At 30.5% G+C, this 18928-nt stretch overlaps 1 protein-coding gene across 1 annotated transcript in view; it reads left to right on the forward strand.

The window, feature by feature from the left end:
• LOC139494638 (putative ankyrin repeat protein RF_0381) overlaps positions 1-18928 on the forward strand; it is a 75246-nt gene that overhangs the window by 5186 nt on the left and 51132 nt on the right. The window contains exons 3-6 of the mRNA XM_071282797.1: positions 3815-3913; positions 4726-4824; positions 5361-5429; positions 12790-12888. Coding sequence (XP_071138898.1) covers positions 3815-3913; positions 4726-4824; positions 5361-5429; positions 12790-12888 — 366 coding nt within the window. The remainder of the gene's footprint in view (positions 1-3814; positions 3914-4725; positions 4825-5360; positions 5430-12789; positions 12889-18928) is intronic.

The following is an 18928-nucleotide window of genomic DNA, read 5'->3' on the forward strand; positions in this document are numbered from 1 at the left end:
GCCAGAAATTGACAGTTTATTTTCGATTTATGAGTTTTACTGTCCCTCTGGTATCTTTCGTCCCTCCTTACATGCATGAGCTTTTGCAAAATATTAAAACGAATAGGTAACATTCAACACATTTACTAAATTGTATCGATGATAAAATTTAGTAAATGTCTTGAATGTTACCTATTCCTTTTGAAAACCAGTTGTTGGCATGACACGGGTTGTGTTCTTCTCATATATGTTATAATGGTATGCTACTAAACCCCTAACGGGAGTGATTATGCCTGATATTCATATGATGAAGACAAAATCTTCCATTCAGTGTAATTGAAGTCTGGAGTTGGCATGTCAGTTGACTGCTAGTAATCAGTTGTTATTTATGTATTATTTTGTATAGTTTCTTTTGTTACATCTTCTTGCATCAGACTAGGACTTCTCTTGAATTGCAATTTAATGTGCGTATTGTTATGCGTTTACTTTTCTACATTGGCTAGATATATAGTGGGAGGGTTTATATGTCATAAACATGTTTAACACTGCCGTCTTTTTGCGCCTGTCCCAAGTCATGGGTCTCTTGCCTTTGTTGGTCTTGTACTATTTTTAAATTTAGTTGTTGTGTATAATTTGGAGATTGGTATTGCGTTCATTATCACTAAATTAGTGCATATATTTATTTAGGGGCCAGCTGAAGGACGCCCCCGAGTGCGGGAATTTCTCTTTGCATCGCAGACCTATTAGTGACCTTCTGTTGTTGTCTGTTATATGGTCGGGATGTTTTCTCTTTGACATATTCCCCTTTTCCATTCTCAATTTTATTTAACAACAGAAAATAAATTGGAACACCGATGTTTAACCACAAAAATAAAATGAAAGGTTGCAAAAAGACTAGGCAACTGTTAACTATTGTATTTAAACACACTGCAATATCAGAGGCATGTATCGTGGATTTTATTATAACACATAACTCATCAGAGCAAGATACCAGGATTCAAATTATATATTTACGCCAGACGCGCGCTTTGTCTACAAAAAGACTCATTAGTGACCTCGAATAAAAAAAAATTAAAAGGCCAAATAAAGTACCAAGTCGAAGAACATTGAGGACAAAAAAAAACCTTTAAGTTTTGCCAAAACAGCTAAGGTAATCTATTCCTTTTCAAAAACTCAAAGTTTGGTTGTAGGTAACTGTAGTTTTCATGAATTTTTACATCATTATATATCATAGAATAAAGAATTATTCAAATTTGAGATAAGTATAGAGACAAATGGTAACTTTAAAAATAATGAAAAAATATTAAATGAATAAGTTATTTTATACCTTTTTGAAAAAAAAAATAGTTATTACATTTATCTAAGGAACATTTTAATTGTTACTTGTTTAAGTAATGCCCCTGACTGTCAATGATAACTCAAATCAACACAGAAATGCTGACTACTGGGCTGGTGATACCCTCTGGGAAATAAATCTCCACCAGCAATGGCATCGACCCAGTGGTTGCAAATAAACTCATCAGGGAAAGATACAAGGATTAAAATTTTTATATTTACGCCAGACGCGCGTTTCGTCTACAAAAGACTCATCAGTGACACTAGAATACAAAAAATGTTTTAAAAGCCGAAAAAAAGTACGAAGATAGAGCATTGAGGACCATAAATTCCTAAAGGTTTTGCCAAAAAAAACCCAGCTAATTTTATCTATTTTTGAGGTAGAAAAGCCTTAGTTTAAAAAAAAAAAACAGAGTTTGCTTCTCAACGATACGTTTGTAGAGTTTCGTCCGTTCGTAAGATGTTAAGATTACTCTAATAAGTGCATCTACATAACATACTAGTAGATTCACATAACATTCTGAATGTAAACCTTTTTATAAATTTCCTGTTTACAAAACTTTGAATTTTTCGAAAAACTAAGGATTTTCTTATTTTTGGCATAGATTACCTTAGCCGTATTTGGCACAATGTTTTGGAATTTTGGATCCTCAATGCTCTTCAACTTTGGACTTGTTTGACTTTATAAATATTTTGATGCGAGCGTCACTGATGAGTCTTATGTAAACGAAACGCGCGTCTGGCGTACTAAATTATAATCCTGGTACCTTTGATAATTATAAACAGAGCGTATCAATTGTTTGGCAACATATAAGCTTTACCATGATATATTATACTTTTCACATACGGTTCATAAGGAATGACTGTAATATTTTTTTTCTATGAAGAGATATGTTATTTTGAATAGACAAAAAAAAATATTACAGTCATCTCCTTATAATCATTATAATTGAATTCTAACTTTCCTTTTTAAATAATGAAAACACGTTTACATGACAATTTGTTTTTATCTTTGAGCTGATAGACACAACATAATCATAAAATAAAATTGAGAATGGAAATTAAGATTGTGTCAAAGAGACAACAGCCCAACCATAGAACAGAAAACATTAGAAGGGTACCAATAGGTCTTCAACATGTTCAATGCAGGGAGAAGTCGATCAAAATATGCGTTGCATCCAATATTTAGTTATTTATGTATAAACACGACATAAATCAAAAGAATATAATAAGGTTTGCATAGAGCAAAGATTTATGGAAACAAAACATTAAAAACATTCAACCTAACCTTTGAGACATGTCGCAATTATTTACGGACTTAGTTAAAGCAATGGTTAGAAACAACATAGAGTAATGAGAAAGAAAACAAAGATGGTTATCTTAACGTAAAGAGGTATCCCCAGAATATTCAATAGATACAACTAAATGTAATGCATTTTGCACATAACAAAACATAGCTTACATATCATATAATTGTTTGACCAAACAAACAATTGTATAGACATAACACAGAGATGCAGTGTCATGAAATGAAGAAATTTACACATAATATAAAGAGGAAATGACAGGACGTAAAGACAAAGCGACAAAACACATTAAATATATATACTACAAACTATTACGGTGTTTCATAAATTAATTTAAAATTAACAAAAAAAATAAACATTACAAATTATAGCAACAGGTCAACTTATCAAGAAAGTGCGATTTGAGAGTACTCGCAGTAACTGAAAGCTAATTTAAAGTCAAAATCAATTAATAATAAAAAAAAGCATGCATCCGAGACTGAAATTAACTAAAACAAATTATGTTTATACATGTTACAATTTACTCAATAGAAATAACGTTTCACGTAACATTTTAAGTGTAACTTAGTCTTTTTTGTAATTGTTAACATTTTTCATCACCGAATTATCAATAGTTGTAAATCAATGTATGATATTGAACTTAATTCCAAATGTAAACTTATCATTATATGTTGAGATATACTGAAGTATATAATTCACATCTGGAGTCCACGCCTTTAACATCTCTATGCTATGCATTTATCAGAATGTTAAAAAAGTTTAAAAAAGGAAATTCTAAGAATAACATAAGTTAGTTAGGAAAAAAAATAGCAATGCTGATGTTGTGGATTTAAGGGTAGTCATTTCTACAGTAGTTCATAAAATAAATGTTTTTCTATCATACGACCCTACCAGAATTGTAAATAAAAAAAAGATAAAACTAACCTTACCTTCAAGTGTATATCTCGTTCATTAAATTTATATTAAGAGCTTTCACAGCAAAGACCGACTGCAAATGTCTCCATTAGTGTGTTTCACTCGTTCGGTAACGACCTTTATGTAATTGATATGATATTAGACATGTTATACTGAAAGTAAGAAATGCATTTCATAATGTAAGTACTTTGCTTGATATTTTCGGTATTTTGTTATGGAGTATCACGTATTTGATATAAACGATATTCATTTTTTTTTCTTCTCTTTTTTGAATTCAGGCAGCTACTCCTCTTCATAAAGCAGTGGAACAGGGGAAAGTTGAGGTCGCTGATCTTTTGATTAAAAACAAAGCTGATATTAATGCTCCTGACAAAGTTGTGAGCTATTAGTTATGTTGACAAGAAAGACACCCTTTCTTCAAAATACCAACAAAGTCTCACAATATTGCACATTTATGTAACGAAACAATCATATTTAACATTTTTAAAGCCTAGTTTATATTTTTCCTAAACATGTGAAGAGTTCAAGGTAAATCAAAAGACTGACAACATCTATAGATAGTAAAAGTCTGATCGATTTAAAACCTCAATCATTTATTTGTTTATAATTTCTGATGTATTAATATAAAAAAAAGTGACTAAAGTTTGTAGAAAATTATGTCAGTAGCGCTTGCGACGCATAGCGTACCAAGCTGATACATTGTACGGGAACTTACGATTAACCAGATGTTATTTGACTTGGTCTGAAAAAAAATGTATCCATTAAATAAATTGTAATCGTCTGAAGCGTTTTTCAGTTGTATCGTCACAAGAAACATTCATACCCAGCATATTGGATGCTCAGGATGCATTATATACTTAACACGTGCAAAATCTAAATTAAAAAAAAATCAATGTTCATCTTTTCATGAGGAATTAACAGTTAAACACAAATATAAAGAACTCCGAGGAAAACTCAAAACGGAAAGTCAGGAATCAAATGGCAAAATCGAATGCTCAAACATATCAAACGAATGGACATCAACTGTCATATTTCTGACCAAGCTTGTTTGAAATTATCAAGTCGAAATATTCTCTTCTGAATGGATTGATACTTGATGTTTTTCAACAAAAAACATACAGATTTCAACAAATTCATATAGAAAAGTAAAGAAATTGTTCACTGCTATTGTATACATTTCATATTTAAGGGAGTTACACCTCTCCACAAGGCAGCAGCAAATGGACAGTTGGAAATCATAGATGTTTTGATTAGTAATAACGCTGAAGTCAATGTTTTTGATAATAATGTAAGTAATAACAGATATGTGAATGAATGAATGAATGAATCTTTATTGTCAAAATATCCTAATCAATTATAGCATGCTAATCGGTGTGAACCAAGGCTCCTTATTGGTGGCCATACTTTGACCTATGATAGTTTACTTCTACTAATTGTGACTCGGATATAACGTTGTCTCAATGGCACTCATACCACATCTTCAAGTACAATCCCAAGAAAATACGTGTTTACACAAGTTCAGCACTTATTGAAGTAATGCTTGCTATATCAAAAAGAAACAAATTTCAATCACTTATAACGGCAATGTGAAACTTTTTTCAGTGGATGTGGTTTATGTTCGTAATCTTTCTTTCATCTTAACAAATGACAGAAACATGCTGAATTACTTGATATACATTACATCACATTTAGCTTACTTTGGAATACAACCACATATAGTTTATTACTATAAAACACATAATATGAAGATTTGTAAATAATTATTACTCAACATAAGCCATATTCGCGACAATCACACAATTTATGTATTACATTTTTAATTAGGGAAAGACACCACTAGATTTACTCGAAGATAAATGCAAAACAGAAAACTGGTACATTGCAAATGACAAGGTAGGATGTACATTTATAATAGAGTAAAACTATATCCTAGTAAAAATGTAGTTGTATGTATAATCTACAAAAAGCTATTATATAGCACGCCACATATAACAGAGTTTAATGACATTCATTTTGTTCAATATTTAATTAAATACGATCTTATTCTTATTTTTTGATGTGAAAAAAAAGAAAAGAGGACCAGATTGCGATTATGATAATTTTAAGAAATATTGACAATCTGCGATTTAGCTAATCAAAAAACGGTCACCACACTCAAGATGGTATCAGTTAAATGTTTGAAACGATGCCGTCAGGATGATCAATTAAAAGCATGCCTCAACAGCTAAAAAAAATGTATCCGGAAAGCAACAACTCCCTGTCATGGAAATATTGGATTAACAAAATTATATTCATTAATTAGAACCCTGATAGATTTTAATTGTTCTCAAGTGATTTTATAAGTCAACCTTTAAATGCAAGACAAAATAAATAAATTTGGTGTATTTACTGTCTTGTGATTGGTTAAAAGTATTACTTTTCTTTTCAATGTAGTCAATGTTTACGGCGACACGCCCACTATTATCGGAACTACTTTTTTTTATTTTTCATACGCCAACATGTGTGTACCGTCGTTTTAGTTGTTAATAAAGATAATATAAAAAGTTCTTTGAGCCTTTTTTTTGATAGAAATTTATTTATGATAAATGGCGATTATTTATTTTTAATTTATTGAACTATAAAATTAATTTTTGACTCTTCACATTTTACATAATCCGCTTGGCGAATTATTCAATGTGAAGAGTCAAAATTAATGTTATGGTTCAAATTCAAAATAGATAATAGCCATTCATGGAATACAGGTACACTCATAACATAATTTGAATAATAAATTTTAACAACATGAGGTTAATAACATCAAGGTATGAAGACAGCAGTGTAATGGATGCGTATGGTTTGTTACTACTAGTTGTTACAATTAAAACGTATGCTGCAATTCTAAACCCATGTTTATCGATTACTAGTAACTAAATACATTTAGTCTTGGAAGCCTTGGAAAATCTTGTTAAACAATCAGACATTGAACAGATTGTTACAAATATTGTAGAAAAACTTTTAGGAACTCTAAAGAATGAGATTAAAAAAGAAGTCAATGACAAAGTAACAGAAATAACTAATAAACAAAACACAGAAATTCAGCTATTGAAATCCCAAAATAGTACTTTAAGTAATCAGTTAGAGGAACAAAATATTAGATTAAATAGTATAACAATAGAAATGGAGGATACTATGAACAAATCATATTCAGCATTGTCAATGGCTAATTACAATGAGCAATATTCTCGAAAATTTAACATCAAGATGGTAAACTTTCAGACAGAAAATGATGAAAATCTTAGAGAGTCTTTTTTGAAAACAGTGAAAGATGACCTAGATTTAAAGCTGGAAAAGAGAGATATAGTGGCAATACACAGGCTGAGGTCGTACAAATCTGGAGTACCACCAGTGATTGTTAAAGTGGTGAATAGTGAGGTAAAAACAGCAATTATGAGAAAAAAGAAACAAATGAAGAACCATGTGAAATTGTATGATGACATTACCATCAAAAATAGAGATCTACTGAAGGGACTACGACACCATAAAGACATTGATGTAGCATACTATTACAATGGATCTGTATTTGGGAAGACAAAAGATGGTCTCCAAATTATTTTTGACATTTTTGATGATATAAGCTACAGAATTGAATATGAAAGAACCAAAGATGTGAACAACGAAAATGGTGAAAGTTAAATATCTTCAACTTTAACAGTGAAACTATTGATATAAACATTTCAATAGTACATTGTTGTCTTAAATATGTCATATCATTATTATATGGGTCTTTTGGTTGTTTATTTCTATTATATCATAAAATTGAGAATGGAAATGGGAGTCTATATATCATGTCTATATACTTTAAAAAAATATTTTGTGTTTAATTTGAAACCAATATTTAATCTAAAACGCTAGATTGATTTATTAAAATAGACTATTTTCACATAAAATATGCAATATGTGTATATAAAAATATTGTGGTTATCTCCCTTAGGTAACAAAAGGGAAAGACTGTTTAAGATATGGTAAAAAGAAAGTCATGGCAATTATTTTATAACAAAACTGTGTACTAAACAATTTAAAACCAAGACTTATTACACAGCCTTCAAATCTTTGTATATAATTAGTGTAAAAGGTTCAAAACACCAAATGTGTAACAATACAGTGGTGACCATGTTGGACAATTTTTTTGATTTTAATTCCGGTTACACAAGATACTGTGTATCTTGTCTTACTTTTCAGCCTTTAGTCTTAATTTTTATATTAATATATATTTGGTCTCTATGTTTGCTCTATATCATATATTTGACAATGTATAAGAATTATGGAAGGTATTAAAATTTTGTCAGTAAATTGCCAGGGTTTAGGCGATATTGGTAAAAGAAGAGATATTTTTGATTACTTGCGAGATAAAAATTGTAATATATATTGTTTAGAAGATACTCATTTTACTCCATCACAAGAAAATGATATTGAAAACCTATGGGGATACAAATGCTATTTTAGCTCATTTTCATCAAACTCCAGAGGAGTAGCAATTTTTTTCAAAAATAATTTTGAGTTTCAAGTTCATAGAGAAAGAAGAGATTTATATGGAAATTATCTTGCATTAGACATTACAATTGAAAATCATAAGATAACCTTAATTGCTATTTATGGTCCAAATATGGACGATCCAGGTTTTTATGAAAAAGTATCAGATATCATTGAAGATTTTGAGAATCAATATTTTGTAATCTGTGGTGATTTTAATCTTGTGCTTAATCCTGAAATAGATTATTACAATTACTTACATGTAAACAATCCAAAAGCCAGGTTAAAATTATTGGAAATTATAGATAATCAAAGTATGGTTGACCCATACAGAGAACTATATCCAGATAGAAGACGTTATACTTGGAGAAAAAAGTCACCACTGAAACAGTCAAGACTGGACTTCTTTCTCATATCTGATGTGTTATTACCTTCTTTAAAAGATTCATATATAGAATCAAGCTATCGATCAGATCACTCCATCATAGTTTTGCATTTAGTATTTAACGATTTCAAAAGGGGAAAAGGACTCTGGAAGTTTAATAATTCATTGCTATCTGACCAAGAATATTTAGACACAATAAATGTAAAAATTGAAGATATAAAAAATCAGTATTCTGCAATACCACTTTCAGAAAAGCAGAACATTATGAATTCAGATTTTTTGTTAAGTATCGATGATCAATTATTTTTGGAAACCTTGTTAATGGAAATAAGAGGTAAAACTATAGCATTTAGTAGCTACAAGAAAAGAAAAGAGAGGGACAAAGTAGAAAATCTTACAAAAGAGATTCAAAGGGCAGAAGAAAATATTAACAGCAATACTGACTTTCAGAGTTTTGAGGGAAAAAAACAAGAGCTTAAAGACATTAGAGGGAAAAAATTAAGAGGGAGTGTACTAAGATCCAAGGCAATATGGATCTCAGAAGGTGAAAAACCTAGTAAATATTTTTGTAATTTGGAATCGAGAAATTTTACGAATAAAATTATCCCTAAAGTACAAAAAGATGATGGAGAAATGATTAATAATCAAAAAGATATTCTCAAAGAGGTTAAAATTTTTTATCAAGAGTTGTACTAAAAAAAAAATATTGTTACAGATAAGATTAAGAATTTTGATACTGTTTTTGAAAAATACAATGTTAACAAATTAACAAATGAGGAGTCAGATGATCTAGAGGGTCCAATCTGTCTACATGAGGCATCAAATGTTTTAAAAGCAATGAAAAATGATAAAAGTCCAGGATCATCAGGTTTTACAGCTGAATTTTTCAAAGTGTTTTGGGGAAAAATTGGTCCATTTGTAGTAAGATCCATAAATTATGGTTTTGAAAAAGGTCAACTCTCTGTTACACAGAGACAAGGTATAATTACATGTATACCTAAAGGAGACAAACCACGACAGTTTCTTAAAAACTGGAGACCAATTACTCTCCTAAATACTTCTTACAAAATTGCATCAGGGGTTATTGCTAATCGATTTAAAAAAGTATTGGGAAATTTGATTGATCCTGATCAAACTGGCTTTGTTCTAGGTCGATTTATAGGAGAAAACACAAGATTGTTATATGACTTGATGCAAATTGCAGAAGAAAAAAACCTACCAGGACTTCTCCTATTTGTCGACTTCGAAAAAGCCTTCGACTCATTATCATGGGATTTCCTACAAGAAGTATTAAAATTTTTCAATTTTGGACAATCTATTCGTAATTGGGTGAGAATTTTCTACTCTAATATTAATTCAGCTGTAAACCAAGGGGGTAATTTATCAGATTTTTTTAACATTGAACGGGGTTGTAGACAAGGCGATCCGCTTTCTCCTTATTTGTTTATATTGTGTGCTGAAATACTAGCTATTAAGCTTCGCAACAATAAGAAAATAAAAGGGTTAAAATCTGTTAGTATTGAAAATAAATTGTCTCAATTTGCTGATGATACTGCTATTATTTTAGATGGATCTGAAGAATCTCTAATGGAAAGCATGAAAGACCTTAATTATTTTTGGGAAATCTCTGGTTTAAAAATTAACTACAGTAAAACCCAGGTTGTATGGATTGGCAGTATGAAATACAGTCAGACTGAACTTTGTACTAGCTTAAACTTATCATGGGGTAAACATAATTTTTCATACCTTGGAATAGACTTTGATGTAGATTTATCAAAGATGATACGATTAAATTATGATAAAAAAATATTGGAGATTGAATCTCTTTTAAAGCAATGGAGCAAGAGAAACTTAACTCCTATTGGGCGTATTACAGTGGTTAAAACATTGGCATTGCCAAAGCTTATCCATCTGTTTTCATCATTGCCAAATCCAGACTCCAGATTTATTCAAAAACTTGATACCTTGTTTTATAGTTTTGTTTTGCAAAAACCAGTTGGTAAAGTTAAGAGAGAAACATTAGTGAAAGATTATTTTGAAGGGGGTCTAAAAATGATTTGTTTGAAACCTTTCATAAAATCACAGAAATGTACATGGGTTAGAAGGTTGATCAATAATAAAAAATTACAGGAAACTCTTGCTTTCTATGGGATTGATTTTGACTTATTAGAAAATACAGGTGTCAAAAACATAGAAAAAAGTATGAATGTATGCACAAATCCATTTTGGAAAGATGTTTTGAGTGCCTGGAAAGAAATTGTTGCATTAAATATTGAATATACATGGGAATATTTTTTGAATATGCCTTTATGGTTTAATGAGAAAATTAAAATAGAAAATGATGTTGTTTTCTACAAATACTGGTATGACAAAGGTGTACACATTGTAAATGATTTATTAGATGAAGCCGGAGAATTTTTTTCTCTGACTGAATTCCAGAAGGTGTATCAAATAGGTACAGATTTTCTGAAATATTATGGCTTAATAAATTGTGTTAAACAGTATTCACAACATTTTGTTAAAAATGCTACATCTCCAATTAAGAATTGTTACCCAAGCATTCCTAATAATATCAAGATTTTTTTTAAACATAAAAAAGGTTCTGAAGAGATGTACCTCATATTGAGAAAAAATCTTACGGAACCAACAAATAAAATGAAAATTATGGAAAAGTTTGGTGTCACTAATGATGAAATGAAACTCATTTATACACTTCCATTTAAAACTACTACAAATAGTAGAGCACAGTGGTTCCAATACAGGATAAACCACTTAGTTTTGACTACTAATTATTTCCTGGAAAAGATAAAACTTGTACAAAGCCCTCTTTGTACTTTTTGTAATATACAACCAGAAACCATTATACACTTATTGTGGGAATGTGAAAAAGTACAAATTTTGTTAGAAAATTTTGATACATGGACTTCATCTACAGCACATGTAACACTTAACTATAATTGTAAGACTTTTGTATTCGGTATTTTTGATGTTAGAAACTGTATTGTACAAAATAAGATATTGCTCTGTATTAAATATTATATTTATTCAAGTCGATGTTTGAAAAAAGTTCTATCACTTCAGGCACTCAAACATAAGTTAAATGATCTGTACTGTACTGAAAAAACTGTAGCTATTTACAAACAAAAACAAGAACAGTTTGAGAGAGAATGGAATAGCTGGCACTTTCTGTGTTTATACTGAGAACAATCACACAAATACATGAGACGTTTGTTTTTAAATTTGCTAATGAAACCTATAAATCTGGCTCTTTACTCTCCATCTTTCTTGAATCAGAAACCATATAATGGCAGTAATATATAGAGCAAACCACAGATGACCAATTCTTCTTTTTTTTTCCTAAAAATTTCAAACTTGTATTTGTTTTTTTTGTTAGATTTTTTTTTTGTTATTCTTTTGACAAACTTTTGATTTTTTTCTTTTATTTTTCTCTATCAATTTTTTTTTCTTCTTCAAAATTTTACTATAGAAATAAAACAAAACATAGACAAATTAGTTTGCAGCAGAAAACTCAAACTGTTCTTAAGAATAAGTAATTATAAGAAGTATTACAATTAACTTAATTATGATTATCTGTAATTGTATTACCTGCATTGTAAAGAATAATTTATATACCTTTGTATATTACCATGATTATGTATTGTGTTTTGATAAAATAAAATAAATATAAAAAAAACTAAATACATTCATAAATAGAACATGGATGACTACTCAAAACTGGTTTACTTTTATCATTCAGTAATATAACAATATAACGTTCACGCAATTATATATTCAGTTTTTTTTTATTTAACCCAGACTTAAGCTAGAGAATATTATTGAAACGGATTTGGCAACAGTTGAATATTCGTAACACAAGGTTGACGAGACTTCATATACAGTCTAACGTGTATATTTCAATGTTATTGACTCGGTCCTTGAAGAACACATCTTGTTCAACTTAATATTTCAGTACAAAATATAACGTGTGTTCTTGAATGACCCCTAAGTTGTTGTTGAAGGGTAGTTTACCTTTGCATCAAGTTACAAATAGCAGAAAGTAGGACATTGTTAATGCTTCAATATGTCTTGGGGCCAGTGTCAGCTGGATATATCGAAATAACAAATGGTTTTATTTTTCCAGAAAAATAACTAAATACACATAAATCGAAAGACATTAAAAAATGACAATACACATACACTGTAACGTAAACATGCCTCTGTTGTTCAATCAGTCCTTTAAGAACGCAGCGTGTTCAACTAACTATATCAGTACAAAATGGTAGTTGTTTAAAACTTTAATTATCGTGCTAAGACAAGACAGTTTGTTGATCATGAGTGACTTTTCATTTGTTGTTTTAGGGTGATTCAATTTTGCATCAAGCTGTAGATAGAGGAAACAAGAACATGGTTAAAGCTTTAGTAAGTGTTGGAGCCAATGTGATGGCTGTTAATATTGAGGTAAGCCATAGTTTTGTACCATAAACATTGACATTGGCGATTCTTCGTATGTTTCTGATGTAAAATATACTGGTACGTTCTAATTATTGTTATATGGTAACGTGAAGGTGTTCATTCTGAATGGAAAACTTACACAGTGATAGGATTGCAATTTCATAGTATAATTATGTTTAATTACTTTTGACTTATTGTTTTTGAAAAATATTTACTTTGTTTATTGATTAAAAATATTGTAAGAATACATCCAATTCAACTTATTATAATTTATCAAGAAAGAAGATAACACAAAGCATATCTTATATTTTCCATTTCTAAACATTTGCCGTAATGACTTTAGCATGTTTAGTCACAAAGCAAAGTATAAAGTATTTACGACAATGATTATGCAAATGCGTCAAATCTGACAGTATCAAACTCATCTTTTCTGTGCCAATATACTACACTTTTTACCGATTGTAAACTTGTTAACTGACAATGCATATTTCTTATGGCAGAGATTCATGAAGCATGTATATCAAAGACCAAATAGCCAATTGATTATGCGAATGAGCTAACGCGACTCGAATCTGATAAAATAAAATGTATGATGTGGTATCAGTTCAGTTAGAAGATACGGTTATGAATCAACTACGATGTCCGAGTACACAAATATAATTTAAAAAAATGAAACTTTTACGATTCTTCCAACACAACAAAAGTACATGTATCTATCTGTTTCGCCGATGAAAAATTATTACTATTTATATAAGAACCAGGATTTGTATACTATGCAATTTATTCCTCGAGAAAATAAACTTGATTTATTCACTTTAATCAATAGTTGATCAACTTGAACTTTGAAAAAGTTACATTTATATATCTTTTCGCATCCTTTAATTTAACGTAATTAATTCAAAAAACTAAATAAAATTAGATGTATTATTTAATTCAGATTTTTTATTTAATATCGTTGAAATATTGAACAAAAAGATAAATTCATATCAACAACTGTGGAATAATGTATCGATTATAAATGTACTTTGTCTGTAAACGTGAAATTTATTTGTACGAGCTTTAGAAACAGGACGAAAAGCGTGGCTTGCCGAATTTTCTCCTTTTTCGCAGCGAGAACTAATACATTTTATATTTTTGACAATGTACATATATTGTTTACAAGTTACACCTGGTATTTGAGCATAAGTTGTTTAAATCTTAACCATTGTCTCTGATTTTTAAATTATTGAAACGCGGACTCGAAGTAAACCCCAAAATAAACTATTACCCAGAAAGAAATATCCATATTACCGATTGATCAACATGAAAGAGGGAAGCAGGAAAATTTATTTGTACATGTAAAAAAAAAGTTTTTTACCTGTTATTTGTATACAATAACTAGGTAATTGCAGGATAAAAGCAAATTACTTAACTGTATCCATTTTTTTTTAAACTGGAGGAAAAATCAAATGGGGTAAAAAAATAAATAGATTAGCTGACTATGCGGTATGTTTTTTTTTGTTAAAGGCCATAAGGGGATCTATAGTTATTTATCTCTTTGTCATGTGGTCTCTCGTGGAGAATTGTCTCATTGGCATTCATACCACATCTTTTTTATTGATAGTCAGTTTTTTTTTTTTTGTCAGTTTTTTTTTCTGAAATTCAAAGGGCAAATTATGTTATGATGACCATTTTAGCAGCGAAATTATTTATTTATTCTTATCAAAACAAAAGCAACTATATGCACATCGCTTATACAAAAAGATAGATGAAAACAATAACAATTTACTAGTATATGTATTTTTTGGTATTGTTCTTGATGACACGGTTCGAAAAGTTACCGAACCAAATACGGATAAATGAAAGTCATTATCATGAGTTTCAAGTTGCGGGATTTAATTTCCAGTATGGCCAGTAAAGGTGAAACAAGGCTGATAACCCTTTCATTCAGAAGAAAATATGTGTATGCGTCATTTTTGTGGATTACAGGATAAGGCAGTTGTTAATATGGAAAAAACATTTTTTTTTAGAGAAAATGCAGCTTTTTGTTAAACCCTTTCTTCCTTTCTGATCCAAAATCAGATCAAATTTTTCCAAAATCCATGTTAGTTTTTAAAAAAAATTGACAGATAAGAAGGGCGCGTCACCTGACTCCCCCTTTTCAGGACACCCACCCGTCTCAACACGCCTTGTCAGTGACGGAGGAAATAGTTAGTCTTAGGAAAGTTATTTAGAATAATATTCACAACTGTTAAAGGAAATGAACAAAAATAAAATCTTAAACATTTTGTAGGATTCCTTAGCTGCTACATGAATCGTGGGAGACGTCATTACATTTGTAGCATTAATCTAGTACACGTTTCTCGCTACATAAAAACCCTACTGGGAGGGAAATAACAAATCATCCTGGTCTCTTGTGAAGCTTTGTCACATTGGCATTCGAACCACATCTTCCTTTTTATATCGTATTGTTCCTTTTGGTTGCACCTCTTGGAAACTAGAGTCGTGTCTGTATATTTGTTAAAATTTTCAACAAGTAAAGTGAACAAATTTTCAAAGCATAGATTCACTTATAGGGTCTTTGATTCGGAACTAAACACATTTATTTAAAAAAAACAGTTGTTGGCATGACACGGGTTATGTTCTTCTCATATATTTAATGATAGTATAATACTAAGCCCCTGACGGAAGGGATTGTGCCTGATATTCATATGATGAAGACATAATCTTTCTATCAGTTTGATTGAGGTCTGGAGCTGGCATGTCAGTTAGCTACTAGTATAGTCTGTTGTTATTTATGAATTATTGTCATTTTATTTATTTTCTTTGACATCGGACTCGGACTTCTCTTAAACTGAATTTTAATGTGCGTATTGTTATGCGTTTACTTAAATTTCTACATTGGCTAGAAGTATAGGGGGAGGGTTGAGATCTCATAAACATGTTTAACCCCGCCGCAATTTTGCGCCTGTTCCAAGTCAGAAGCCTCTGGCCTTTGTTAGTCTTGTGTGATTTTTAATTTTAGTTTCTTGTGTATAATTCGGAGTTTAGTATGACGTCCATTACCACTGTACTAGTATACATATTTTTAAGGGGCCAGCTGAATTACACCCACGGATGCGGGAGGTTCTCGCTACATTGAAGACTCATTGGTGGCCTTCGGCTGTTGTCTGGTCTATGGTCGGGTTGTTGTCGCTTTGACACATTCCCCATTTCCTTTCTCAATTTCATGCATAACGCCCACTCTTCATGCTCTTAAAGTAGAGTTAACTAATGTCCAATAAAACTAGATACAATGTATGTATATAGCATATTTACACCAATCAATATATAAAAATCCACAGTTTGTTAGAAAGGTCAAACTTTTAATTTTCTTTATTTTCAAAATGCATATCATTGATGCGTTTTGTTTTAATCTGTGTAATAAAAAAACGTTGACCAGAACGGAATAGGTGTTTGCACATAATGTAATAGGTGTTTGCACATAACGTAATAGGTGTTTGCACATAATGTAATAGATGTTTGCACATGACGTACATGGTGTTTGCACATAATGTAAGCGGTATTTGCACATAACGTAATAGTGTTTGCACATAATGATGTAGTTTTTATACATAACTTAATAGGTATTTGCACATAACGCAATAGGTGATTGCACATAAGGTAAACTATGTTTGCACATAGGGTAAACGATGTTTGCACATAAGGTAAACTATGTTTGCACATAGGGTAAACGATGTTTGCACATAAGGTAAACGAGGTTTGCACAAAACGTATAAGTTGTTTGCACATAATGTAAAAGGCATTTGCACATGACGTAATGAATGCTCACAGATAGTATAAACTGTACGGCAAAATGCATTTGAATTATACCATGATGTATTATGTTTTTCACTGGAGATACATAATACACAACATAACGCCAAAAGACTATAATATCATGAGATTTACATAGAACAAAGGTGCATCAAAACAAAACGTTTAACACATTCGACATAAAAATATCACTTGAGACAGGACGCAATTATTAACTGACTTACGTAAAAGAAGAATAGACACAACATAGATAAAATATGAGAGAATGTAAAGGTGATTGATCATAAAATTTCGAAGTATTCACAGAATATATAGTAATTACAGCATAATGTAATGGATATTTTTCACAACAAAGTTTAGAAATGACATATCATACATTTGTTTGACCAAATAAATTACTAATCTGACATAACACAGATATGCCGTGTCAGGAAATAAAGGCATCTGCACATAACATAAAGAAGTAATGACAGGACGTAAAGGCAAAGCGACAAAACACCTTAAGTATTTACACTATAAGACAGCTCCGGCGTTCCATAGTTTGATTTATTTTCTTTATCTGAGATTACATATAACCGCATCCCCTAGATCAATTTTCAATCTTTTTATATGTATACCAAGACAGTATGCTTTGTTTTTTTGGAAAAAAAAGTAAAGATCTCAAATTAACTGAAACGGAGAGTTCCTAATCGAATGGCAAATTCAAAAGCTCAAACACATAAAACAAATAGACAACAACAGTCATAATCCTTAGGACCAATTCCTTTCCATTGTTTGATGTTGTATTTTAAAAGACGAAGTAGCGGTCAACCACAATGTGAACATATAAAATACATGTATGATTACCATCAATAAACTGATACAAGTATTTAAGGTTATTCTTTTTCTTTATCGTGAGTTTCTCTACAAATCAAATGTTTAATTCTAAATGACAGGTGTTTTATATCTGTCCTGATATAAATAAATTTTAAGAAACGGTCAATATTCACCTGCTAATCCACATAAGGAAAAGGACAAAACTTTAAACATTTTTAAAAACTACTCATTTGTTGTTTATTCTTTAGTTTTCTATGTTGTGTCATGTATACTATTGTTTTTCTGTTCGTCTTTTTCATTTTTAGCCATGGCGTTGTCAGTTTGTTTTAGATTTATGAGTTTGACTGTCCCTTTGGTATCTTTCGTCCCTCTTTTGTCAAAGTTTGAACAAAGATGACCAAAGTGAAGGTACTACTTGGGTTTCATGTAAAAGTATATCATCGTTTGATATAGTCAATAAGTATACTCTCGGAACAATAACCCAAACAATGATAACTGTAACCTAACCCTAACCCTAACCCCATTTAAACGGGAAAAAAAACAACGGTATAATCTATATATTTTATCGAAACGATAAACTTTTACGAAATACACTATCAAAGAATCACTACTGACCCTCATGTTCCTGACTTAAGACAGACGCAAACAAATGGAGCCGGCGGGTTTGAACGTTGAACTAGGAACAAACCTTCGCTCTTAACTTAAAATATCAATTGAAATGGCTTAACTCAATCAGAAGACATTTTAGTATACCGCTGTGAGATGTTTAATAATTTCTGAACGGCCAACATAACGTTGAATAAATAACCTTGCCGCCAAAAAGAATAATGAACACAGGCAAAGGAAAATAATTGTGTTGTAAGGTATACAGTAAACATGGTAAAACAGAAGAACGGACATATGTTTTACAAAATGAATAATTTTGTTGTTCAAAGTACAAGAACAGAAATGGAAATTTAAAGTCATACTTAACGCTTATCAAATCTGTTACATTTTGAAAATAGAGAAGCGAGATATACCCCTAAATAAGTCAACATTAAAAAAAAACAAAAAACAAACACATTTAAATTCATATCAACAGGTCAAATTATCACGAACATTTTATTACTCGCAGTTACTGAAAGCTAGCTAAAAGTCAAAAACAATTAGTTATAAACAAACATGCTTCAGAGACTGCAATCAACTAAAATACATTATGCTTATAATTTACTCAATATGAATACCATTCCGTTTGTAATATCTTTTACTTAGTCTATTTCGTTTTATTGTTAACACTTTGTAAAATCCGAATTACCAATAATTGTAAATAAATAGATGTAATCAAATTGAATTCCAATATCAACTTATATATGTTGAAACGAAAAGGCTTTAGTATATAATTTAAAATCTGAAGTCAAAGCCTTTAATTTATCTTAAAATAAGGTGATTTGCACTT

Source organism: Mytilus edulis, chromosome 11 (genome assembly GCF_963676685.1).
Source record: "Mytilus edulis chromosome 11, xbMytEdul2.2, whole genome shotgun sequence".
NCBI classification, from domain to species: Eukaryota; Metazoa; Mollusca; class Bivalvia; order Mytilida; family Mytilidae; genus Mytilus; species Mytilus edulis.